The sequence below is a fragment of the Macaca nemestrina genome, chromosome 7 (genome assembly GCF_043159975.1).
Source record: "Macaca nemestrina isolate mMacNem1 chromosome 7, mMacNem.hap1, whole genome shotgun sequence".
NCBI classification, from domain to species: Eukaryota; Metazoa; Chordata; class Mammalia; order Primates; family Cercopithecidae; genus Macaca; species Macaca nemestrina.
Window position 1 is genome coordinate 137,789,946 of NC_092131.1, and position 26,660 is coordinate 137,816,605.

Below are 26,660 nucleotides of genomic sequence, written 5' to 3' on the forward strand. Positions count from 1 at the left end.
TGCTTTTGAGTTTCACATACACTTACCATATGATCCAGCAGTCCTATACCTATAAATAAGTTCATCATAATTTGTGTAAGAAGAGAGATTTAGAAGCCTGGCACTCTCTCTTTTGATTATTAACAAAAACCCAGGGTGTTTTGACTTTGAAATTTAAATATTTATGTGCCTCACTTTTGATAAAGCCAATATATGAGAATCTGAAATACACAAACAGTAAATTAGTGAAACTTTTTTTGATGCTTTTATAATACGACTTAATTTTCTTTTAGACTTCATGAAACCTCCCATATACTGTTTTACATGAATTTAAGTAGAGAGTTCAAATGATATGCCAAAGAGTTTGTAATTGAGCAGAGGGTAGTGATAAAGAAATAGGATTCTAAAAAACTTAGTAACTTTAATTTCTTAAATGAGAGATGCCACATAAAGTAGTATTGGATATTATTCATCTTTCTTTCTTTTTTTGAGGCGGAGTTTCGCTCTTTTTGCCCAGGCTGGAGTGCAATGGCGCGATCTCAGCCCACTGCCACCTCCGCCTCCCAGGTGAAGCGGTTCTCCTGCCTCAGCCACGCAAGTAGCTGGGATTATAGGCGCCCACTACGACGTCTGGCTAATATTTTTTTGTATTTTTAGTAGAGACAGGGCATCACCATGTTGGCCAGGCTGGTTTTGAACTCCTGACCTCAGGTGATCTGGCCACTTCAGCCTCCCAAAGTACTGGGATTTTAGGCATGAGCCACTGTGCCCGGCCTCATCTTTCATAATTATAGATTGAGCAATGCTTATGTCCCATGCATAGATTAGAAAATTGACACAGCACCTTTAGTGTCAGTTTTTGTCATGGTTGTGGGAAGTAAAGTGATTGTTCTGTTCTACAAGTAGGTGTTATGAACATTTTTCCCCAGCTGAGTGAGATTTTTGACTATTTTTTTTTTTTTTTTGACAGGGTCTTGCTCTGTCATCCATACTGGAGTGCAGTGACACAATCATGGCTCACTGCATCCTTGAACCTCCCAGGCTCAAGCAGTCCTTCAACTTCAGCCTCCCCAAGTCACTGGGACCACAGGTGTGCACCACCATGCCCAGCTATTTTTTTTTTTTTAATTCCTTAAGATGGGGTTTTGCTCTTGTCGCCCAGGCTGAAGTGCAATGGCGCGATCTCGGCTCACTGCAGCCTCCGTCTCCTGGGTCCAAGAAATTCTCCTGCCTCAGCCTCCTGAGTAGCTGGGATTACAGGCCGGCACAACCACGCCTGGCTAATTTTTTTGTTTTTAGTAGAGACGGAGTTTCGCCATGTTGGCCAGGCTGGTCTTGAACTCCTGACCTCCGGTGATCCACCCGCCTTGGCCTCCCAAAGTGCCAGGATTATAGGCATGAGCCACCGTGCCTGGCCCTAATTTTTAAATTTTTTGTAGACATGGGGTCTCCCTATGTTGCCCAGGCTCATTTCAGACTTCTAGGCTCAAGTAATCCTTCTACCTTGGCCTCCCAAAGTGCTGGGATTACATGGACGAGCCACCACGCCCAGACAGTTTTTGGCTTTCTATAGGGTTTTTTTTTTTTAATTTAATTTTTAATATATATTTTTTAAATTTAATTTTTAATTTTTTAATTTTTTATTTTTTAGAGACAGGGTCTTTCTGTGTTGCCCAGGCTGGAGTTCAGTAGCTATTTACTGGCATGATAATAGCACATTCCAGCCTTAAACTCCTGGACTTGAGCAGTACTCCCATCTCAGCCTCCCAAGTAGCTGGGGACTGTAGGCATATACCATTGCACCTGGCTTCTACAGGTTTTTAGAATTCTAATTCTTCTAATACATTCATGTAAGTAAACATGGATAATGAGGGCTATGTGTGATTAGTCCACCTAATGTTATACTAGTCTAAGTGCAATGGAAGAAATTAATGCAAAGTATTATAAAAATAACATCCATTTGTTGGAAGAAACAGAGTGAGCAAAAATGAAAAATGTGAAGAGAAATAGACAATGTAATACAGTTTCCAAATCTTATAAATGAGGCTATCGTAGTGATAATTTTTAAAAATTTGTGAGTTCTTGAATACTTATAAATTCACTGAATTGGACTAAGACACATTCTGCCTCTGTCCTCATATTAATTTATAATGGAAGGAAATATAGTTGGCAGTCTCACACATAGACATACTCCCAGTAATTATGATGTTTTTTTCTCTTTCTAATATCATTTGAGGGATTTGGATTAAAGACGAGGATAATCAGGGGATAGTGGATATAGTTGGAAATAGGAGAAACAATAAGGAAATACGAATTCTTAATGTTGTTCATGTAGGAAGTTCAGTAGTTGCTGACCTCCTTTCATTGCTTTGATTTTTTTTCCTTTACAGAATATACATTATAAATGGAAATCTATTGTAAAGCAAAACAAACAAAAAATGAAAAGCAGTTTATTTAAACTATAATAGAGCAAACAGAAGCCAGGCACGGTGGCTGATGCCTGTAATCCCAGCACTTTGGGAGGCCAAATGGGTGGATCACCTGAGGTCAGGAGTTTGAGACCAGCCCGGCCAACATAGTGAAACCCCATCTTTACTAAAAATACAAAAAATTAGCTGGGTGTGGTGGCAGGCATCTGTAATTCTAGCTACTTCGGAGGCTGAGACAGGAGAATCGCGTGAACTTGGAAGGTGGAGGTTGCAGCGAGCCTAGATCTCACCATTGCACTCAGCCTTGGCAACAAGAGTGAAACTCCATGTCAAAAGTAAATAAATAAAGCAAACAGATTGTATTATTGGATTATGTGCCCACTTGTACAGTCAGCTGACAGCTTTTTGCCTGTTACTTTAGTAGGGAATTACAGGTATCCTCAGGAAGTTTAGAGTGTAGGCATCTTTGCTCTGTTGTGTAACTAGTGATGATAACCAAACATTTGTTCTAATTCTCTTAAGTTTTCTGTCTTTCTTTTTCCTTCCTTGTTCCCTCCCTCCCTTCCTTCTTTCTTTCCTTTTCTCGGAATGTCACTCTGTCACTCGTGGGAATAGCACGAGCTTGGCTCACTGCAACCTCCGCCTCCTGGGTTCTAGCTGTTCTCCTGCCTCAGCCTCCCGAGTAGCTGGGATCACAGGTGCCTGCCACCACGTCCAGCTAATTTTTATATTTTTAGTAGAGAGAGATAGGGTTTTGCCATGTTGGCCAGGTAGTCTCAAACTCCTGATCTCAGGTGATCTGCCTGCCTTGGCCTCCCAAAGTGCTGGGATTACAGGCGTGAACCACCACACCCAGCCTTCTCTTCCCTTAAGTTTTAAGGAAAACATTTATGAAAGTGAAATATAAATGTGTGTTTAGTATGTGATTAGTGGTAACAGTATTTTTTTTTTTTTGTTAAGAATACTCACATGGATAATCAAATATAGCATCAAAATTATCTCATTGCAAACATTTGTGCTGGGCTCAGTCCTGAATTTGGACACTGCAGAATTCTGGTAGAGATGAATGTTATGTTTAAGATTTTTTGTTTTTGTTTTTGTTTTTTTGCTTTATTTTCACTTTGGGGTTCTGCAAAGGATCTCTTTTTGGCACTCTGTCATTGCATACTCAGTATACAGCAAAAACCACCAAAAGTTTAGCTTTTCAGAATTTTAGGACTACTTAATACCAATAGAGTTTTGGAAATTCCTTCATAGAGGTTGTCTGTGTTGATTGGTAAATGTAGAATACATAATTCTTGTCGGTACTTGGTAAATGGTGGGGATAAGGGAATGGGGCAGTGAATAGTCTAATTTCTTATAAGTCTTGGTAAAATTAAAAGGAAGAGCTTAAAGTTAAATCGTCCTCAGTTTCTTTAACTTGGTTTCAGCACTGCTATGTATTTCTGTTAGCCAGTGATGAAAAAAACAACAATTGTCTTTCTTTTTGGTCATATGTACATTACTAGAAGAAAGCATTTTATATTTAAGGCTTGTGTGTTTCCTTAGCTTCTATGGTTTGCAGCCTCCTGAGCTTATGATACCATGTGAATAACTAATCTAGATGTTAAACTGTTGGAAGATAGAAAACCAAAACCCATTTCAGGAAGCTATGCATTTTGCTCACCTTTGGATAGGATTCATTCTAATTAGTAGAGACTTTCTGAATTTGTTTTAAAATTTAATTTTTAACTACGTGTTTTCTTGATTTTTACCTAGGTTACAAGATGTTCAACTAAGCCTGAGACCTAGTGACTACATTTCATACGGGAACAAATCAATGGTTTTTCATCTCCCGGAGATACATTAGAAACAAATATGGTGCTAAAAGAACTCCTTACCTTTCTCTGACTACAATTTATTTGGACATACTTTTGTATTGAAGAGAGGTATACACACTGAAGCTACTTGCTGTACGGAGACTTTGTCCTGTAGGATCATGGACCATCCTAGTAGGGAAAAGGATGAAAGACAACGGACAACTAAACCCATGGCACAAAGGAGTGCACACTGCTCTCGACCATCTGGCTCCTCGTCATCCTCTGGGGTTCTTATGGTGGGACCCAACTTCAGGGTTGGCAAGAAGATAGGGTGTGGGAACTTCGGAGAGCTCAGATTAGGTAAGAACTTGGTTATGTCAGTGACTTCTACTAACAACAATACCTATAATAAGCCTTGGTGTGTTTCAAGACAAGCCATTTGTAGTTTTGCAAGAAAAGTTTCTTAAGGAGAACCTATTGTTATAGGAAATAATTTATGAAGGGGCACTATGGTCATTATCAATTATTTGTTATCCAGGGCTCATCTGTCTTTATGTGTGTGCAATGGGCTTTTACATTTTCTACCAGTTCTGAGATTTTCTGATGAACATAGAGTTGCATACAGGTATCAGTAAAGTGCAGACTCTGATTTAGGAGGTCTGAGGTGGAGCCCCAGATTCTGCATATTTTTGCAAACTCCAGGTGATGCAGATGCTGTTGGTCCTTTAAGAAGGGCATAAGGCTTGGTTTAATTCAGACTCTGCCTCCCGGGTTCACGCCATTCTCCTGCCTCAGCCTCCCAGGTAGCTGGGACTACAGGCGTCTGCCACCACGTCTGGCTAATTTTTTTTTGTATTTTATTAGAGATGGGGTTAGCCAGGATGGTCTTGATCTCCTGACCTCGTGATCTGCCCGCCTCGGCCTCCCAAAGTGCTGGGATTACAGGAGTGAGCCACTGCGCCCAGCCATTTATATACTTTTTAATGGCTCTCCCTTGATGAGTGAGATAGAGAAAACAGAAGGCCGTATAAATATATGAAGTTAGGCCGGGCGCGGTGGCTCAAGCCTGTAATCCCAGCACTTTGGGAGGCCGAGACAGGGCGGATCACGAGGTCAGGAGATCGAGACCATCCTGGCTAACATGGTGAAACCCCATCTCTACTAAAAAACACAAAAAACTAGCCGGGCAAGGTGGTGGGCACCTGTAGTCCCAGCTACTCCGGAGGCTGAGGCGGGAGAATGGCATAAACCCGGGAGGCGGAGCTTGCAGTGAGCTGAGATCCGGCCACTACACCCCAGCCTGGGCGACAGAGCAAGACTGTCTCAAAAACAAACAAACAAACAAAAATATATATATATATATGTATATGAAGTTGGAGATTAGCTTGGAGAATGTGGAAGGGTCATCTTTGAGGCTAAAGTATTTTCTTTTTCTTCATAGCTCTTGAGACTGTGGATTAATATGAAGACTCATTTTAAGAAACTTTGGCTCTTGTGGGGAATGGTGGGAGGGTGGGAACATAATGTAATTATGTTTTTACCTCTCTTCCTTTTTTTGTTTTTTGAGATGGAGTGTCGCTCTGTCACCCAGGCTGGAGTGCAGTGATGCCATCTCAGCTCACTGCAACCTCCACCTCCCAGGTTGAAGTGATTCTTTTGCCTTAACCTCCAGAGTAGCTGGGACTACAGATATGTGCCACCATGCCCAGATTATTATTATTATTATTTTTTGTATTTTTATGGAGACGGGCTCTTGCCATGTTGGCCAGGCTGGTCTCGAACTCCTGGCCTCAAGTGATCCACCTGCCTCGGCCTCCCAAAGTGCTGGGATTACAGGCATGAGCCACTGCGCCTGACCACTTCTGCTATTTGTGATGGTCCTGCATAGAGAACATGGACAAAATCTTACCTCTGATCCCTCATAGAGAACCTTGGAGAAACATCACCATACTAGTCAGAGACCATTTGAATTTAAGAATGATGAGAATGGATTTATTTTTACTGTTAGAAGGCTGGTAACCTGGAGATTCAGGATTTAATTAGGGTAATGAAAGGGTCTTTATATTCAGAATTGTGTTCAGGTTAGCAAAGCCAGCAAGTGCTACTTATAATAGGAGTAAGATGTGTAATTTCATACTGCTTTACTTTCTAGCAATTACAGAGTTGCTTTAATGAATAGTTTTGTGAATATTTCTTCATGTCATAGATTGACTTTAACATCACAGTACTACTTGGATGGATTAAATAATTATGACATAAACATCCACAAAATGATTGCTAAGAGGCAGTTTCTAATGCATCTAAATCTTTGAAATCTCAAAACATCAGACAATTGTTTCATTTCTGTGAAAGTGAAGAAAAACCTTGGTGAATTAAAAGTGGAAATCTGTTTAATCACTTTAGTCTAGATTTGTATTATAAGTTTACATGGGAATGGAAAAATTCATTCAGTTAAAAGCATACATTTATAGCCCATATGTATTTTCAGAGTAGTATTGTGTTTTGTTTCCTCTTTGAATCTGAGATAATTTTGATGTTTCTCATTTGGACTTGCTTGTAGTCAGAAGAACTTGTCTTTCTTTTCAGGTGCTTTTACTCTTCTCTGCTTGTCAAGTTTTCATTAGCCCTGGGACCATACCGTTATGGCCTTGTATCTAGAAAAGATACTTTCAGAATTGTTTGGCCTCTTCCTAACAATAGAGCGGGCTGCATACTGCATTCTGTCATTTTATTGCTCTAATATTACCGAGGAGAAGATTGTAACCTACAAAATTCCAAAGTCAAGGCAGGTGCAGTCAGGCCTCCATCATGGCTACCACCTACAAGGCCCTGCTTCTCTAAACTAATTTCCTTTCTTAGACACACAGTCTCTCAAACAGCCAAGTGCATTTCTTCTTATTGTCTCTTTTTTTTTTTTTTTTTTTTTGAGACAGGGTCTTGCTCTGTTGCCCGTACTGGAGTGCAGTGGCATGATTATAGCTCACGCAGCCTCCAGCCCCTGGACTCAAGCGATCCTCCTACTTCAGCCTACTTAATAGCTGGTGCATAAGAACACACCCAGCTTATTTTTTTATTTTTAAATGTTTTGTAGAGCTGATGTTTCACAGCCTGGTCTCGAACTCCTGGCCTCAAGCAATTTTCCTGCCTCAGCCTCCCAAAGTGTTGGGATTACAGATGTGAGCCGCCATGCCTGACCAACCATGTGCATTTCTGCTTCAGAGACTTTACACTTGCAATTCCTTCTGCTTGCAGAATTATTTCCCTAAAATTTTGCATAGTGGGTTGTTTCTCATCCTTTAGGCCTCAGCTTATGTCTTACCTTCTCAGAGAAACATTCTATCACTTCTTCCTCATTCCCATTTAAAATAGCACGTTTCTCCTGTAGCACATTCTGTCTTGTCAAACTACTTTATTTTATTCATTGCATTCATCACTATCTGAAATGACCATATATATGTATGTTTCCCTATTAATTGCCTCTCCTTACTTGAATATAAGCCCTTTAGAGGGCAGGGGTTCCTTCTGTCTTGTTTACTGTTATTTATGAGATGGAAGGATAAAAAGCTGATGAATAGGAAGAGGGGGGAAATAAAGCATACTTTCCTTTGGGCTCCAGGTTTATGTGGGGGTGGTGGCACATAGTAGACCTATCGATTCCAAACAGCAAAAAAAAAAAAAAAGTAACGATAGTGCATTTTGGTTCTCTGCAAATGTTTCCACCCTATTATACAGCTTTTTTGTTTGTTTGTTTGTTTTGTTTAGGTGGAGTTTCACTCTTTTTTCCCAGGCTAGAGTGTGTTGGCACAATCTCAGCTTACTGCAACCTCTGCCTCCCAGGTTCAAGTGATAGTTTCCTGTCCCAGCTTCCCAAGTAGCTGGGATTACAGGTGTGTGCCACCATGCCCATCTAATTTTTTATTTTTAGTTGAGGCGGGGTTTCACCATGTTGGCCAGGCTGGTCTTGAACTCCTGACCTCAGGTGATCCACCCACCTCAGCATCCCAAAGTGCTGGGATTACAGATGTGAGCCACTGCACCCAGCCCCCATTATACATTTAACAACTATTTCTTGAATATTTACTGATACTAGACTCTGGGAAGGATAGAAATAACAAGATATAATTATTGTCCCTACAAATACCACAGTCTAGTGGTAGATAGAAAAAAACAAGTTGCAATACAAAGTGATAATACAGCAGATTGTGGGCTGGGTGTAGTGGCTTATGCCTGTAATCCCAGCACTTTGTGAGACCAAGGCAGGCAGATCACTTGAGCTCAGGATTTCAATACCAGTGTGAGCAACGTGGCAAAACTTCATCTCTATAAAAAATACAAAAATTAGCTGGGTATGGTGATATGCATCTGTAGTCCTAGCTACTTGGGAAGCTGAGATGGGAGGATGGCTTGAGCCTGGGAGCCTGATGCTACCATGAGCCAAGATCACATCACTGCACTCCAGCCTGGGTGACAGAGTGAGACCCTGTCTCAAACAAACAAACAAAAAACCAGATTGTATAGAAACTACGTTGGCAGAGAAGGTTAATAAAGGCTTCAAAGAGGAGGTTTGATTTGATGATAGGACAGGATTTCTGCTGGTAGACATAAGGAAGAAGAACTTGTGCAGGATACACAATCACTAGATATTATGCAAGTGCCCAGCATATTCACAGCAGCATTTAGTTATACGTGACTGGGTCATAGGATGTGAAGTGAAAGAAAAGTAATAGAATGAAGGTGTTAGGTAAGTTGGGATGAAATTGTGAAGTGTTTGCATATATTAAAGCATTTGGACTTTATCCTGTAGGCAATGGGGTCGAATCATCAGAGGTCTTACAACACGGTGACATAATCTAGTTTATATTCCAGAAAGAGAATTCAGGTTGTATTGTAAGATTAGATCAAATAGGAAAGAAGTTGACATCTTGTAGGTTTTGCTCTAATTGTAATATTTATCGTGTTGTACTTTATTCTTCCATTTCTCTCTCCCAAGATAGGTGTAATGGTATTACTTTGCTTTATTAGTCCTCATATTCTAATTCCTTTCACTGTGTGTGGTATGTAATGGGTACTCAAGAAAGGCTGAATTGTCTAGGTCAGAAGTAGCAGGGCCTTTGGTCTTATATCTGAAAATGGAAGTGAGACGGAGAGAGGAGAGGACAGGGTAAATTAGAAATTTTAGATGTAGACTATAGGCAGGATTTAGTCACTAATTATATGATGGGAAGGAGTCAAAGATGACTAAATGTGCCAGCTTGAAGAGACCTTATAAATGAGGAAGATGTAAACCCATTTATGCTGGAGGTTGCAAATTTTTTTGTGAAAAATCAGACCTTGGTGATGACCTTGAGCAGTAGGATATAACTAACCCCCACCAGCCTAGTGTTCCAGTAGTGGAACACTAGGCATAAAAGAGTTAATCGAGATAGAAAATATAGGACTAGGGAGAGAGTGGTTGGGAAGGCAAGTAAGATAGTTTGTGAATATTTGAGGACTGTGTGACACATATGCAGAAATGTATATCTGAGACTTAGAAAGTTAGGCTTGAGATACGGATTAAGAAATCACCACCAGACCAGGTGCAGTGGCTCATGCCTGAAATCCCACCACTTTGGGAAGCCCAGGCGAGTGGATCACCTGAGGTAAGGAGTTCGAGACCAGCCTGGCCAACATGTCGAAACCCTGTCTCTACTAAACATACAAAAATTCACCAGGCGTGGTGGCACACATTTGTAGTCCCAGCTACTCCGGAGGCTGAGGCAGGAGAATTACTTGAACCCGGGAGGCAGAGGTTGCAGTGAACTGAGATTACACCATTGCACTCCAGCCTGGGCGACAGAGTGAGACTCCGTCTCAAAAATGCAAAACAAGCAAAGAAATCATCACCCTATAGGTGTTAATGAACATAGAAAGTCTGAAGAGTGATGCTTTGTGGAGCTTGTATGACTGAGAGAAGGAAAAATGATGGAAAAGGAAGAGTAGAGGGGTTAAGCAGGAGAAGGCTAATTATTCCCTTTGGTCTTTCACTATTGTTTATGTTTTCTAAAATGCTTCCTTTCCCGTCTTCTCCGCCCTCCGCAGCAACCCCCGCTTTTTTTTTTTTTCCGAGGCGGAGTCTTGCTCTGTCTCCCAGGCTGGAGGGCAGTGGCGTGATCTTGGCTCACTGCAACCTCCATCTCCCAGGTTCAAGCAATTCTCCTGCCTCAGCCTCCCAAATAGCTGGGATTACAGGCACATACCACCACACACGGCTAATTTTTGTATTCTTAGTAGACAGGGTTTCCCCATGTTGGCCAGGCTGGCCTCGAACTCTTAACCTTGTGATTCACCTGCCTCGGCCTCCCAAAGTGCTGGGATTACAGACGTGAACCATCACGCCTGGCCCCCTCCCCTTTAATTTTAATTTTAATTTTAATTTTAATTTTTTTTGAGACGGAGTCTTGCTCTGTCACCCAGGCTGGAGTGCAGTGGCACGATCTTGGTTCACTGCAAGCTCCGCCTCCCGGGTTTATGCCATTTTCCTTGCCTCAGTCTCCTGAGTAGCTGGGACTACAGGCGCCTGCCACCACGCCCGGCTAATATTTTAGTAGAGATGGGGTTTCACCATGTTAGCCAGGATGGTCTCGATCTCCTGACCTCGTGATCCGCCTGCCTCGGCCTCCGGAAGTGCTGGGATTACAGGCGTGAGCCACTGCGCCTGGCCCTTCCCTATCTTTTTAAAATGAGCCTGTGTGTTTTGTAATCAGAAAAAGGTAGTAATCAAAGCAAAAAAAAAAATCATTATAGCAAATTTTTCTAAAAAGAAAATACGCTGATTGCTTACATTTTTTTTTTTTTTTTTTTTTTTTGAGACGGAGTCTCGCTGTGTCTCCCAGGCTGGAGTGCAGTGGCATGATCTCAGCTCACTGCAAGCTCCGCCTCCCGGGTTCACGCCATTCTCCCGCCTCAGCCTCCCAAGTAGCTGAGACTACAGGCGCACGCCACCACGCCCGGCTAGTTTTTTGTATTTTTAGTAGAGACGGGGTTTCACCATGTTAGCCAGGATAGTCTTGATCTCCTGACCTCGTGATCCACCTGCCTCGGCCTCCCAAAGTGCTGGGATTACAGGCTTGAGCCACCGCGCCCGGCCTGCTTACATTTTTTTAAAAAAATTCACTTAAATGGTCAGGCACGGTGGCTCACACCTGTAATCCCAGAACTTTGGGAGGCCGAGGTGGGCGGATCATGAGGTCAGGACCAGCCTGGCCAACATGGTGAAACCCCGTCTCTACTAAAAATACAAAAAATAGCTGGGCATGGTAGTGGGCGCCTGTAATCCCAGCTACTGGGGAGGCTGAGGCAGGAGGCGGAGGTTGCAGTGAGCTGAGATTGCACCACTGCACTCCAGCCTGGGAGACAGAGTGAGACTCCATCTTAAAAAAAAAAAAACAAAAAAACAAACAAGCCTTTTTTTATTGCTCAATAGAGCATGAACATCTTGTTTCAACTTAAATATATCTTATCAATTTTAAATATTTCTATATTATTCAGTTTAGCCATTATCAATATACACACAAATTATTTTGTATTTTTAATATTATAATTAATACAGTACTCCTGCAGTCCCCAACTTTTTTGGCACCAGAGACCCATTTCATGGAAGACAGTTTTTCCATGTACCAGGGGTGGGGGATGGTTTCAGAATGAAACTGCTCCACCTCAGATCATCAAGTATTAGATGTAGCCTAGATCCCTCACATGCGCAGTAATAGGGTTTGCACGCCTGTGAGAATCCAGTGCTGCCACTGATCTTTCAGGTGACACTCAGGCGGTAATGCTTGCTTACCCAGTGCTCACCTCCTGCACGGCCTGGCACTGGTCTACTCGATATCCTTGTAGTTTAAAGTTGGTGTAATTTCTTAGACTACATCCTGGAAGCATACTTTTTGTGTCAAAGGATATGTACGTTTGCAATTTTGTTACACATTGTCAGTTTATCCTCCAAAAAGATGTTTCAGTTTGTGTGTGTGTGTGTCCTTTGGCTCATTTCCTCCAGTACTTCAGAAATCTTAAACAATATCAAGAATCTTTTCATCTCTGCCAGTCTGATAAGGGAAAATGGTATCCCTTAAATGTGTATGTGTTCATAGGTGAAGTTAAACATATTTACATATATTTGCTTATTTTTTTAAAGAGTTATTTCTATGTGGCCTTTGCCCATTTTCAATGGAAAGATTATTTCTGTGGAGTCTTTTGTGTACTGCCTCAATGAAAGGAGAATTATGAAGATTTAAGAGAAGGGAAAATTGATGGATAGTGATTATGCAGGTAGGAGGACATCATGGGATGAAAACAGATTTTACAGATTGATACTAACTGAAAAACATGGCGAATCTTGTGAGAACTTTCTCATTTTTAAAGGTTCGAGCCTTCTGCTGAATCAGGCCTGGAAAGAATCTTGTAAACATCAAAATAAGATTATATTCCTCCAGAGTTAAGAAAATATACATCCTCAATGTACAAATAATTGCTAGTGTTTTTCTTCTTAGTTGCAAGAATAAGTAGATAGGTGATATTTACTTATTTATTTATGAGACAGAGTCTTGCTCTGTCACCAGGCTGGAGTGCAGTGGTGCGATCTTGGCTCACTGCAGCCTCTGCCTCCCGGGTTCAAGCAATTCTTCTGCCTCAGCCTCCCAAGTAGCTGGGATTACAGGCGCCTGCCACCATGCCCAGTTAATTATTATTTGTATTTTTTTTAATAGAGACGGGGTTTCACCATATTGGCCAGGATGGTCTTGATCTCTTAACCTAGTGATCCGCCCGCCTCAGCCTCCCAATATGCTGGGATTACAGACATGGGCCACTGCACCCAGCCGGTGATATTTCTTTCATATCCACATAGGGGTGCACGTATGTTTATGGAGACCTGTTAGACTAGAGAGGCAGGCATATAATTTTAATAATATTCATATTATCCTTTTGAAGTAGGATAGGGTGAGAGGATGTTATTACTTGCATACAGGAAAATGAAGGCACAACAAATTGACCTTTTTGATCTTTTCCATCTTTGGTGTCTGATGAAATATGCAAAAATGCATTAGCACAGGATACTTCTGACAAAGGTAAATAAATTGGCTAAGGGTAGCAGCTTATTTTGTGACACTCCTGCATGGCTTCTAAAGTAAGACACTTATTTCTGTGATTGACATAGGGTTTATATGACAGGCTGTTCCTATTGTTCTTTCCTGTTCTGAATTACTGAACTGTCACTTGTGAACTTAAATTGGAACTTTTTTTTTTTTTTTTTGAGACAGAGTCTCACTTTGTCGCCCAGGCTGGAGTGCAGTGGCTCCAGCTCTGCTCACTGCAAGCTTCGCCTCCCGGGTTCACGCCATTCTCCTGCCTCAGCCTCCCGAGTAGCTGGGACTACAGGTGCCTGCCACCGTGCGAGACTAATTTTGTTGTTTAATATATTTTTAGTAGAGACGGGGTTTCACCGTGTTAGCCAGGGTGATCTCCTGACCTTGTGATCTGCCCACTTCAGCCTCCCAAAGTTCTGGGATTACAGGCGTGAGCCACTGTGCCCCGCCTAAATTGGAACTTTTAATTTCTGCTGCTACCCATTGTTTTTTTGGCAGTTGTGAGTATTAACAATTTACAGATGAGTACTATCTAAAGCAGTTCATTTTGTATTATATCCCACAGTCTTAGATCCCCTATTTTCCACTCCAAGTCGATGGGAAAAGAAAAATGAACAGGCAGAACTCTCCATGTTATCTGTTTTATACATTGAGTTTTCAATAAGATTTTATTTGAAACGTATGATTCTGCTGCTTTAAACATTTTTGAAAATCATCTGAGAGAATGCAGGCTTAAGATGAAACATAATTTTATTTTATTTTTGAGTCGCTCTTGTTGCCCAGGCTGGAATGCGGTGGCGCGATCTTGGCTCACTGCAACCTCTGCCTCCCGGGTTCAGGTGATTCTCCTGCGTCAGCCTCCCGAGTAGCTGGGATTACAGGTGCCCGCCACCACAGCCAGCTAATTTTTTGTATTTTCAGTAGAGATGGAGTTTCACCATGTTGGCCAGGCTGGTCTCGAACTCCTGACTTCAAGTGATCTACCTGCTTTGGCCTCCCAAAGTGCTGGGATTACAGGCTGGAGGCACCGCACCCAGCCCAAGATGGAACATAATTTGAAGGTATTTCTTCTGTAGTTCAAAATGAAGGCATTTTAAAATCAAATTTTTGCTTTTAAGTTAATAGTTTCTTAGAAAATCATGGTATTTTAAACAAATGAAACTGTATCAGCCAAACACCTAATTAACCAGAAACGTCGATATATGTTTATAACCTTGTTAAAGTTTTCTTATAAATTTACAAATTTTTAGCTTCTGTGGATGGAACAAAAACAAGTTTTAGAAGTCATGTCATTATTCTTCTGCTTAAGTGATTAAAAATAGGACTCTTGGCCGAGCATGGTGGCTCATGCCTATAATCTCAGCACTTTGGGAGGCCGAAGCAGGCAGATCATCTGAGGTCAGGAGTTCGAGACCAGCCTGGCCAACATGGTGAAACCCCATCTCTACTAAAAATTCAAAAATTAGCCAGACATGGTTGCAGGTGCCTGTAATCCCAGCTACTCGGGAGGCTGAGGTAGGAGAGTTGCTTGAACATAGGAGGCAGAGGTTGCAGTGAGCCAAGATCGTGCCATTGCACTCTAGCCTGGGTTACAAGAACGAGACTCCATCTCAAAAATAAAATAAAATAAAATAAAATTATAACTTTAAACAAAATGCATTCTATTTTGTTGTTGTTGTTGTTGTTACGTGGATATATTCCCTAATGGTGAAGTCTGGATTTTTTGTGTAACTATCTATCACCTGAATAATATGCATTGTATCCATTAAATAATTTCTCATTTCTCACCTCTCTTCCACCCGTTTAAGTCTTCGGTGTCTGTTATTCTACATTCTGTGTCCATGTGTACACATTATGTAGCTCCCACTTACAAGTGAGAGCATGCGTTTTTTGATTTTCTGTTTCTGTGTTGTTTCACTTAAGTTAATGGCCTGCAGTTCCATCCATGTTGCTGCAAAAGACGTGAAATTTTATTATTTTTTTAAGGGCTGAATAGTAGTTCATTGCCTGTCTCTGTGTGTGTGTGTTTGTGTGTGTAGAAAATGTGGTGTGTATGTGTATGACTATATATATATATATATATATATATATATATATATATATATAAAAAATCATCCATGAAGGACACTTAACTTGTTTGCATATCTTTAGCGATAAACATAACATGTGCATGTGTCTTTTTGATGTAATAATTTCTTTTCTTTTGGGTAGGTGCCCAGCAGTGAGATTGCAGGATCGAATGGTTGTTTCAGTTTTTTGAGAAACTTCCATACTGTTTTTCATAAAGGGTGCACTCATTTACATTCCTGCCAACAGTGTATAAGTGTTCTCTCTTCTCCGCACCCTTGCCAACATCTTTTATTTTTTGACTTTTTAATAGCCATCCTTAGAGTGTAAAAGGCTTATTGGAAAAACCAACCAAACAAAAAATAATAATAGCCATTGTGACTGGTATAAAATTATATCTTACTGTGGTTTTAATTTGCATCTCTCTGCTGATTAGTTCTTTTGAGCGTTTTTTCATATGCTTCTTGGTCATTTGTATGTCTTCATTTAAAAAATGTTCATGTCCTTTGCTCACTTTTAGATGGGGTTATACGGGTTTTTTTGTTGTTGTTTGTTTGAGTTTCTTGTAAATTCTTACAATTAGTATTGTAAATGCTATAATATCCTTGTAATTGGATATTAGTTTCCTGTTAGATGCAGAGTTTGCAAATATTTTCTCCCATTCAGCAGGTTGTCTTTTCACTCTGCTATTTCTTTTGCTGTGCAGATGCTCTTTAGTTTAATTGTCCCATTTGTCTATTTTTGTTTTTGTTGTACATTTTAATTTTCTTGGAACAATATCAGATGTATATGAGATTCTTGTTTGTAGTAGTATCGTAGTTTAAATTTCTTTTGGAATTACACCCTAGTTTAACGTAGGCACAATTTATTAAGGTTAAGCAGTTCTAACAGATCTTGGAGAATTATTATTTCTGTCAATAGCATAATCCATCAAAATAAAGTAGAAGCGAAGAGTTCTAACCACATTAGCTGACACACAATCTACATTGCATTAATATGGTAATTTTCAAAGTGTCACAGATATAATACTTGCAGGATTATGCATTGACATCTTGACTGGTTAACCAGGAGAATGTAATGGTAAAATTTCCAGGCTTGCCAAACAATTCCGGAATTTTTTTTTTTTTTTTTCTTTTTTGAGACAGAGTCTCACTCGGTCGCCCAGGCTGGAGTACAGTGTTGTGATCTCGGCTCACTGCAGCCTCCATCTCTTGGGTTCAAGTGATTCTCGTGCCTTGCCTCAGCCTCTGGAGTGGCTGGAGTTACAGGCGTGTGCCACGCCCGGCTAATTTTTGTATTTTTAGTGGAGACAGCGTTTCGCCATGTTGCCAGGCTGGTCTCAAACTCCTGACCTTAGGTGATATGCCCACCTTGGCTTTCCAATTGCTGGGATTACAGGCGTGAGGCACCGTGTCTGGCTAGAAGTTTTTAGGAGGACTATGAAAGTAGGATGGTTATGGGTAATAGAAGTTTTATAGAAAGATGTGTTTATGAGGGTGATTCAGAAGCAGTATTTACATGATGTCATCATGCGTCCTAAGGAAAAAACTGTCTGAACTTACGGCCTACTTTTCCAGAAGAAGGCAAAGCTCTTGTCAAAGAAAGTGGAGCTTCCTGTCAGCTGTTGTGGGCTTTCAAAGAGCAGGTGATGCTGGCTTGATTCAAACTTTTTCTTTTTTCTATGTTGAGGTTACTAGGGCAAGAGGAAATGTATATATACACACACACATACACACACACACACATATATATATAACTTTATAAAGTATCATGTAATATTTTTTATAATTTATCTTTAATTCCAATAACTAGGTTACATAGATTCTAAAGTCCTGAACCCTATAGGCAAGTGGTTCAATTATTTTATCCGTGTCCTCTAGATACCTCCTTATTTCTAAATATTATTTCTTGATTTTTTTCAATATTAGATATCGTTACTGATTTTCTCACGCTTGCCATCCCTAATGACATACATACCTTGCCCACATTCTCCCAATATATTTATGTCATATTTTTTGGTTCAATAATTTTTTTACATTTACAGCTTTCTGGCTGTTGAAGTATTGTTTGCAACCGAGCTATGAGAGCACTGTTATTGTATTTCCTTTTTAGTATGACTCCATCATTCCTTCCCTCAGAATTAAAAATTGCTGATACTTGATTTTTAAAAAAAATTCTTAGTTATCAGCTGGGCGCGGTGGCTCAAGCCTGTAATCCCAGCACTTTGGGAGGCCGAGACGGGCAGATCACGAGGTCAGGAGATCGAGACCATCCTGGCTAACCCGGTGAAACCCCGTCTCTACTAAAAAATACAAAAAACTAGCTGGGCGAGATGGCGGGCGCCTGTAGTCCCAGCTACTCGGGAGGCTGAGGCAGGAGAATGGCGTGAACCCAGGAGGTGGAGCTTGCAGTGAGCTGAGATCCGGCCACTGCACTCCAGCCTGGGCGACAGAGTGAGACTCCGTCTCAAAAAAAAGGAAAAAAAAAAAAAATTCTTAGTTATCTATATACCTTTCATTAATTTTTTTCCCTCAAGTCCAACAATTAAAAAATTTGTCAGTGATATTAGGTAATTCTGGGTTTAGATTCCTTTTCTGCTGGATGGCTTAGTTTTGCTAAGTCATTTACCATTTGTTTATTCAATTCTCATCTTCCAAAATGTTGACATCTCTAGTCTGCTGTTTCCTCACCTATTCTCTTTGTCCTTTCTTGTTTCCTTTGTCCTTTCAGTGGGGTTTTGGAAATAGATAGAGCTAAATGCCTCAATTTTTTTCTGCCATGTTAGACTAGATGTCTATGTTATACATTTTTATTTCAGCAAGGCATTTATTTGACAGACTTTGTGATATTCTGGTAACATATACAGAAATGTGAGGTGACTGATAAGATAATTAAGTAGATTTGTCATTCCTTTAACCATCTTCATCAAAGAGAATGAGTTAATGGATCATTGCCCTCACTGATGCTAAACAGTAGAGTTCTGTATTTTGGTCTTATCCACTTCAACAGTGAATTGGATTGAACCTTTGAAGGACATACTGATGAAAGCTGTACACAACACAATGCTTTGGGTGGGGCAGCTAATATGTATTGCTGGTTAACAGAATAAAGATTCAGCTTTATCTTAAATAAGCAAAGAGTTGAACAAAAGTCCTGACCATGGTTCATAAACCAGTTCTACTGTACAATTTTGGATTTGACAACTAGATTAGCAACAATTAATATGAAAAAGATGACTGTAAGTTTAGAATGAGACAAGAACGGTCCCAGGCTTCCCAAAAGTTTATGGTAACTTTGAGTAACTTAATATGTGAAGTCCAGATCAACAAAAGTTTTAGACCTATAAGGAACCTTAGCATTGTCTAGTTCAACTGTCATCATTTTAAAGATGAGAGGAATGAAAAATTAAGTGACTTGGTCTCGGGAGAACAACCAGCTTGTCACAGAATTGGAACTACAGCCCAGATCCAAGACATCACAGATAGCTATTTCTATTATATGCCATGTAGTCTTACCAGTTACTGGTTAAGTGTATAGTTGAAATACCACATACTAGAAAAAAATAGTTAAAAAAAGACATCAGAGTAAATGTCTAATTATAATACAAAGATGATAGTCATTTGCATTTAATATAATTACATGTTACCAGAAAAAGAAATATAAATAAAGTATAAAATGATAACTAATGATCTTTTAAGTGACACCATCTAGTTTTTATGATGGATCATCCCCAACATTAATCATTGCGAAGTTTAATACTGTACTATTGCAAAGTAAATTTAGAGCAGAATCGAAGTGGAGGATGTTATAAACACTATGTCTCTTTCAAATAAAAGGCTAGGGGTAGATTTCCATAATTACCTAGCCATTTATTCATTTAACGAATTGTATTGAGCATCTGTTTTTTTGGCAGGCATTTAGCTAGGCCCTGGGGGTACAAACATCATAAATAAGACATGGACCCTGCTTTTGCCAAGATCGTTATTTGGGGAATCACACTTAGAAATTAGTAGCTATAATGCTATGCAGTAAGTAAAATAATAGAAAATATATACAAGATGTAATGTAGCTTAGAAAGAGTGATATCTCTGCTAGAATTGGCAAATGGCAGAAAACCTGCACAAATAAGACACTCTGAGTTGAACCTTTAAGGCTTGAGTTGGACAGTAAGGTGAAAGGGCTGGGATCACGGGTTGAGAATGTGAAAGAACATTCTCAAAAGAGGAAGCCGCACCATACAAAAGGCATGGAAGTGTGAAACAAGAAAATGTAAAGAACCTCAGCACTACTGGAAAGCATGTGTGGCTAAGATCCACAGGGGTTGTTCAGTGGAATTTGTATTAGGAAGTGAGGCCAGAGATGTGAGCAAAGCCTGTTCTTGACCGTGATAGAGATTTTGTACTTTATTGTATAGGCCATGAAAAAACTCAGGAGGAATTACAAGTCATCGTTTGGTTTTTTCCCCTTCTTGAAGAAGATAAATTAGAGTGATTTCACTCCCTTTTCCTCCAAAATGTAGTTTTTCTGTACTTTTAGAAAACATGGAGCAATCTGTCTTTATCCAGAGGTGTTCGTATCTAAAGAATAGTAAGATTTTTTTCCAGTTTATCAGGGCAAAGAGCTGAAACAGTAAATGCTTTGTGATTTAAGTAATTTTAAATGTTTTTTGATTAAAGGACTATTCCAGGTAGTTTGGGTTAATGTTTGTACTGTGAAACTAGAAGTTAACATGCTAACAATATCTCAGCAGAGTGGGATCCTTTTTGAGGGTTGTAATGCTACTTTTTATACTTGTCAGTCTTCTTTATTTTATAAAGTACTTCAGGGAATAGATTAACCTAAATGATAAACAATTTTTTTGGATTTGAACATGTAGACTACAGACAGGTTTAGGATAATTCTAATTTATGAAGCTTTTTTGTTTTGTTGGTTTGGGCAGTTTTTTTTGGTAGGCAATATTGCAATGTCATCACAAAAATTAGAACAAAGACTTTGTTTAAGTATGTGTGTACTTTGATATAAATGAAGTTGGATATACTTTGGGATTCGGCTTTTTTATTAACTAAATTGCTATGTGGTTTTCATGATTGTAATTTTAATGCCTACATTCTATTTCTTCAAGTGGAGCAGTGGAACTGTTAACCATAAAATTGGGCTTCCAGTTAAATCTGGATTTTATTATAAATAACACAAACATTTTCATAAAAATAGAGGTTATTATCAGAAACATATCTTCCTCTGTATCTGCTGGATAAATTTTATTTTGTATAAATTGCACAGAAAATTTATAATTGGTGATACAACTATATTTTTCAATAGTTTTATTCTACTCTAAAATATTTGTATTGAGGAGTCAAGGCTCAATGTAGAATTTTTCACAAAATTTGTATACAGTATAAGTTAACAGTAATATGAATTAGAATTATAAATTATATTTGCTGAAATTTTTAGCTGTGTCTTAGTAAAACTTTCATATGGTATCACTTGTGTTAATAAGCTCCAGCTGTCTGGTACAAGGCTGAGGGCTAGGAAACAAACCAAAATAATAATAAAAATTAAAAATATCTTAGCAGCCAAAATAGTTCCCTAGTAGATATTTAAGAGATAATAGTATTATTCTGATTAAAAGACAATATGTTTCTGGGGATGGATCATGAGAGAAGAGGTCTGAATCTAAATCAGTATTACACAAAAGTACATATAAATCAAAATTTTTTTAAAAAATTAAAAATTTCACTTACATTAGCATCAAGAATAAAATACTTAGGAATAAATTTAACAAAATGAGTAGAAAATTTATATTCTGAAAACTATAAAATATTGTCATAGGGAATTTAAGATCTAACTACATGGTAAGACATTCCACATTCATGGATCTCAATAGTTAATATTGTTAAGATGGCAGCACTCCCCAAGTTGATGTACAGATTCAGCACAGTCCTTATCAGAATCTCAGCTGGCTTCTTTATGGAAACTGACAGGCTGATTCTAAAATTCATATGGAATTTCAAGAAACCCAGAAGAGCCAAAACAATCTTGAAAAAAGAAGAACAAAGTTGGATGACTCATACTTTTGATTTCAAAATTTACTACAAAGCAGACAGTGTGGTGCTCCTGTCAGGGTAGACATATAGATCAGTGAAATAGATTTGACATCTACCCATGAATCTCTGGTCAATTACTTTTGACAGGTATGCCAAGAGCATTCAATGGGGAAATAATAATTATTTCGACAAGTGGCATTGGGACAACCGGATAGCCACATTCAAAAGATTCAAGTTGAACCCTTACCTCATACCATAAATAAAAAATTAACCCAAAGTAGATCAAAGGACTAAATGTAAGAGTCAAAACTATAAAACTCTTTAAAAAAAAAAAACAACAAATATAAGGGTGAATCTTACTGCCCTCATATTTGCCAGTGGATTCTTAGTTATGACACTAAAAGCATAAACAGAAGAAAAAAACAGATAAATTGAATTTCATCAAAATTTAAAACTTGTGTTTTACGAAGAACACCATCAAGTAAGTTAAAAGTTGGCCAGGTGCAGTGGCTCATGACTGTAATCCCAGCACTTTGGGAAGCAGAGGTGGGTGGATCACTTGAGGTCAGGAGTTTGAGACCAGCCTGGCCAACATGGTGAAATTCCATCTCCACTAAAATACAAAAATTAGCTGGGTGTGGTGGTGTGCTCCTGTAATCCCAGCTACACAGGAGGCTGAGGCGAGAGAATTGCATGAACCCAAGAGGCAGAGGTTGCAGTAAGCCAAGATCATACCACCGTAATCCAGCCTGGGTGACAGAGTGAGGCTCCATCTCAAAAAATAAAATAAAAAAAAAGTTAAAAGTCACCCCACATAATGGGAGAAAAATATTTGGAAATTATGTATCTAATAGTGGACTAGTATTCAGAATATATAGAAGACTGTTACAACTCATTCATAAAAAGACAACCCAGTTTAAGAATAGGCAAAGGATTTTTTTTATGGTCACTTTAGATACACTTTTTGTTTGTTTTTGCATAGGTTATTGGGGTACAGATGGTGTTTGGTTACATGAGTAAGTTCTTCAGTGGTGATTTGTGAGATTTTGGTGCACCCATCACCTAAGCAGTGTACACTGCACCCTATCTGTAGTTTTTTATCCCTTGTCCCCCTCCCACCTTTCTGCCCAAGTGCCCAAAGTCCATTGTATCATTCTTACGAGAACAGGCCAAAGATTTGAATAGACTTTTCTCCAGAAACAATGTAAGGATGACCAGTAAGCACGTGATTTGATGCTCGACATTATTAGTCATTGGGGAAATGCATATCAAAACCACAGTTACCATTTCATACCCTCTAGGGTGACTAGAATCAGATAATAACAACTGTTGGCTACAGAGGAAGTGTAGAAATCTGAGTCTTTCTATACTGCTGCTAGGAATGTAAAATGCTATAACCACTTTGGAAAACAGTCTGACAATTTCTTAAAAAGTGGAAACACCCAAAATGTTTATCACCTGATGAAATAAACAAAATGTGATATTATCAGCCCATAAAAATGAATAAAGGTACATGCTACAACATAGATGAATCTTGACATGTTAAATGAACAGATCCAGTAACAAAAAGACCATTTATTTTATGATTCCATTTCATATGAAAAATTCATGGGAGACTGAGGCGGGTGGATCGCTTGAGGTCAGGAGTTTGAGATCAGCCTGGTCAACATGGTGAAACCCTGTCTCTACAAAAATACGCAAAAATTAGCCAGGTATGATGGCACATGCCTGTAATCCCAGCTACTTGGGTGGCTGAGGCACGAATTGCTTGAACCCGGGTGGCTGAGGTTGCAGTGAGCTGAGATCATACCACTATACTCCAGCCTGGGCAACCAACTAAGACCCTGTCTCAAAAAGAAAAAAAAAAAATTAGGCAAATTCTGTAGAGACAAAAAGTAGAGGCCGGGCATGGTGGTTCATGCCTGTAATCCCAGCACTTTGGGAGGCCAAGGCAGGAGGATCACTTGAAGCCAGGCATTTGAGACCAGCCTGGACAACATAGCAAGACCGCATCTCCACAAAAAATGTTAAAAAAAAAAAAAAATTAGCCAGGCTTGATGATGTATGCCTGCAATCCCAGTTACTTGAGAGGCTAAAGTGAGAGGATTACTTGAGCTCAGGAGATTGAGTCTGCGCTGAGCCTAGATTGTGCCACTACACTCCAGGCTGGGCAACAAAATAGATACTGTGTTTAAAAAAACAAAAAACAAAAACTCCATGAAATTATAAAATTTGCCATCTCAATCATTTTTAAGTGTACAATTCAGTAGTGGTTAGTATATTCACATTATTGTGAAATAGGTCTCTAGAACTTTTTCTTTTCTTTTTTTTTTTTTTCTTGGCATAGTCTTGGCTTACTGCAACTTCTGCCTCCCAGGTTCAAGCAATTCTCCTGCCTCCGCCTCCTGAGTAGCTGGGATTACAGGTGCCTGCCACCACACCCAGCTACTTTTTGTATTTTTTAATAGAGATGGGGTTTTGCCATGTAGGCCAGACTGGCCTTGAACTCCTGACCTCAGGTGGTCCACCCGCCTTAACTTCCCAAAGTCCTGGGATTGCAGGCGTGAGCCCCTGTCCCCAGCCTAGAACTTTTTCATCTTGAGAATTGGAAACTCTATGCTCATTAAACAACTCCTACTTCCCCCTCTTCCCAGGTAACTATGACTCTACTTTCTCTTTTTATTTTTTTTATTTTTGTAGAGGTGGAGTCTCACTATGTTGCTCAGACTGGTCTGGAACTCCTGGCCTTAAGTGATCTTCCTGCCTTGCCCTTCCAAAGTTTTGGAATTACAGGTGTGAGCTGCTGCATCCAGCCCCTACTTTCTGTCTATATGAATTTGACTACTTCAGATATTTAATAAAAGTGGAATCATACAGTAGTTGTCTTTTTGTGGCAAGTTTATTTCACTTAGTATAACATCCTCAAGATTCATCCCTGTTAATAGTGTGTATCAGAATTTCCTTCCTTTTGTCCGGCATGGTGGCTCATGCCTGTAATCCCAGCACTTTGGGAAGCTGAGGTGGGCAGATCACGAGGTCAGGAGATCAAGACCATCCTGGCTAACATGGTAAAACCACGTCTCTACTAAAAATACAAAAAATTAGCCAGATGTGGTGGTGGGTGCCTGTAGTCCCAGCTACTTGGGAGGCTGAGGCAGGATAATGGTGTGAACCCAGGAGGCAGAACTTGCAGTGAGCCGAGATTATGCCACTGCACTCCAGCCTGGGCGACAGAGCAAGACTCCGTCTCAAAGAGAAAAAAAAAAAAAATTTCCTTCCTTTTTCAAGTTGAATAATCCATTGTATGTATATGTCATATTTTGTTTAGCCATTCATTCATCAGTGGACATTTGGGTTGCCTCTATCTTTGGGCTATTGTAAATGGAACTAAGTTGGCTATTTCTGAATGCTTAGCATAAGACACCAACAGAGTAGTTTTGATCTGGAGGTTGAAGCAGCAGTTCTGAAGATAAAATATGAGAAAAGAGGCCGAGTGCGGTAGCTCACACCTGTAATCCTTAGCACTTTGGGAGGCTGAGCCAGGCAGATCACGAGGTCAGGAGATTGAGACCATCCTGGCTAACACAGTGAAATCCTGTCTCTACTAAAAATACAAAATATAAATTAGCCAGGCGTGGTGGCACATGCCTGTAGTCGCAGCTACTCGGGCAGCTGAGGCAGGAGAATCGCTTGAACCCGGGAAGCAAAGGTTGCAATGAGCTGAGATTGTGCCACTGCACTCCAGCCTGGGCAACAGAGTGAGATCTGTCTCAAAAAAAAAAAAAAAAAAAAAAAGAAAAGGTAGGTCTGAGTTGAATGACTACCTATTTTGCCCTGGTTGTCCTGGATGGTTAATGACGACTGTTATATCAGCTCAACTCACAGTTTCCAAAGACTTCTTGAGAAGGCCTGTCTTTTTTCAACATGCTGCTTGGTGGAATGCAAAGTGAATTTGATAAGCTTATTATCCTTATTCAGAAAGAAAGGGCTTGAACAAGCTGAAACCTTTATGTGTGTGTGTGTGTGCATGCGTATATATGTGTACTTCTTTTTAATTAACAGTATGGCCCTCTAATGTAGGAGGACTTAATGCTTTCTTATTTATCATTTTAGTAAAACTAGGTCATGTCCTCATCCAGTGTATGGATATACCACATTTTGTTTATGCATTTATCAGTTGATGGGTATTTTATTTGTTTTTTTTTGTTTGTTTGTTTGTTTTGTTTTTTTTTTTGAGATGGAGTCTCGCTCTGTTGCCCAGGCTGGAGTGCAGTGCCACGATCTCAGTGCATCACAACCTCATCCTCCTGGGTTCAAGGAATTCTCCTGCCTCAGCCTCCTGAGTAGCTGGGATTACAGGTACATGCCACCATGCCTGCCTAATTTTTGTATTTTCAGTAGAGACGGGGTTTCACTATGTTAGCCAGGCTTGTCTCAAACTCCTGACCTCATGATCCACCCGCCTCGGCCTCCCAAAGTCCTGGGATTAAAGGCATGCCACCATGCCTGCCTAATTTTTGTATTTTCAGTAGAGACGGGGTTTCACTATGTTAGCCAGGCTTGTCTCAAACTCCTGACCTCATGATCCACCTGCCTCGGCCTCCCAAAGTCCTGGGATTAGAGGCATGAGCCACTATGCCTGGCCTATTTGTTTCTGTGTATGAATATTCTATGTTCCAGAAATTCCACTCTGGATATTCACTTAAGAAAATACATATGGCCGGGCGCGGTGGCTCAAGCCTGTAATCCCAGCACTTTGGGAGGCCGAGATGGGTGGATCACGAGGTCAGCAGATCGAGACCATCCTGGCTAACCCGGTGAAACCCCGTCTCTACTAAAAAATAAAAAAAAAAAACTAGCCGGGCAAGGTGGCGGGCGCCTGTAGTCCCAGCTACTCGGGAGGCTGAGGCAGGAGAATGGCGTAAACCCGGGAGGCGGAGCTTGCCGTGAGCTGAGATCCGGCCACTGCATTCCAGCCTGGGCGACAGAGCGAGACTCCGTCTCAAAAAAACAAAACAAAAAAAAAAACAAACAAAAAAAGAAAATACATATATATGTGCACCAAGAAATATATTTAATAATATTCATAGCAACATTATTCCTAATGGCCCAAACTGAAAACAGCCCAAATGTCCATCAACAGTAGGACAGATAAATAAATTGTGGTATATTCATACAATGGCATACCATATAGTAATGAAAAAGTATGAACTACTAATGCAT

The 26,660-nt window shown here is 39.9% G+C and overlaps 2 protein-coding genes across 20 annotated transcripts in view; both read left to right on the plus strand.

Moving 5' to 3' along the window:
- Positions 1 to 4,300, plus strand: part of PCLAF (PCNA clamp associated factor) — a 118,548-nt gene extending 114,248 nt beyond the window's left edge. For 2 of the 3 annotated variants that reach the window (XR_003020621.2, XM_071099363.1), the window contains one exon: positions 4,167 to 4,295. The gene's annotated coding sequence lies outside the window, so the exon portion shown is untranslated. Of the gene's footprint in view, positions 1 to 4,166 lie in introns of all 3 variants that reach the window. The other variant, XR_011625299.1, reaches the window with a different exon arrangement.
- Positions 4,301 to 4,386: 86 nt separating this feature from the next.
- The window catches only part of LOC105488634 (casein kinase 1 gamma 1), a 143,550-nt gene continuing 121,276 nt past the window's right edge, over positions 4,387 to 26,660 (plus strand). For all 17 annotated transcript variants that reach the window (XR_011625284.1, XR_011625290.1, XR_011625286.1 and 14 more), the window contains exon 1: positions 4,387 to 4,567. Coding sequence is in view for 8 of the 17 variants with exons in the window: in XM_011752877.3 (XP_011751179.1) it covers positions 4,387 to 4,567 (181 nt within the window). In the remaining 9 variants the exon portion in view is untranslated. The remainder of the gene's footprint in view (positions 4,568 to 26,660) is intronic.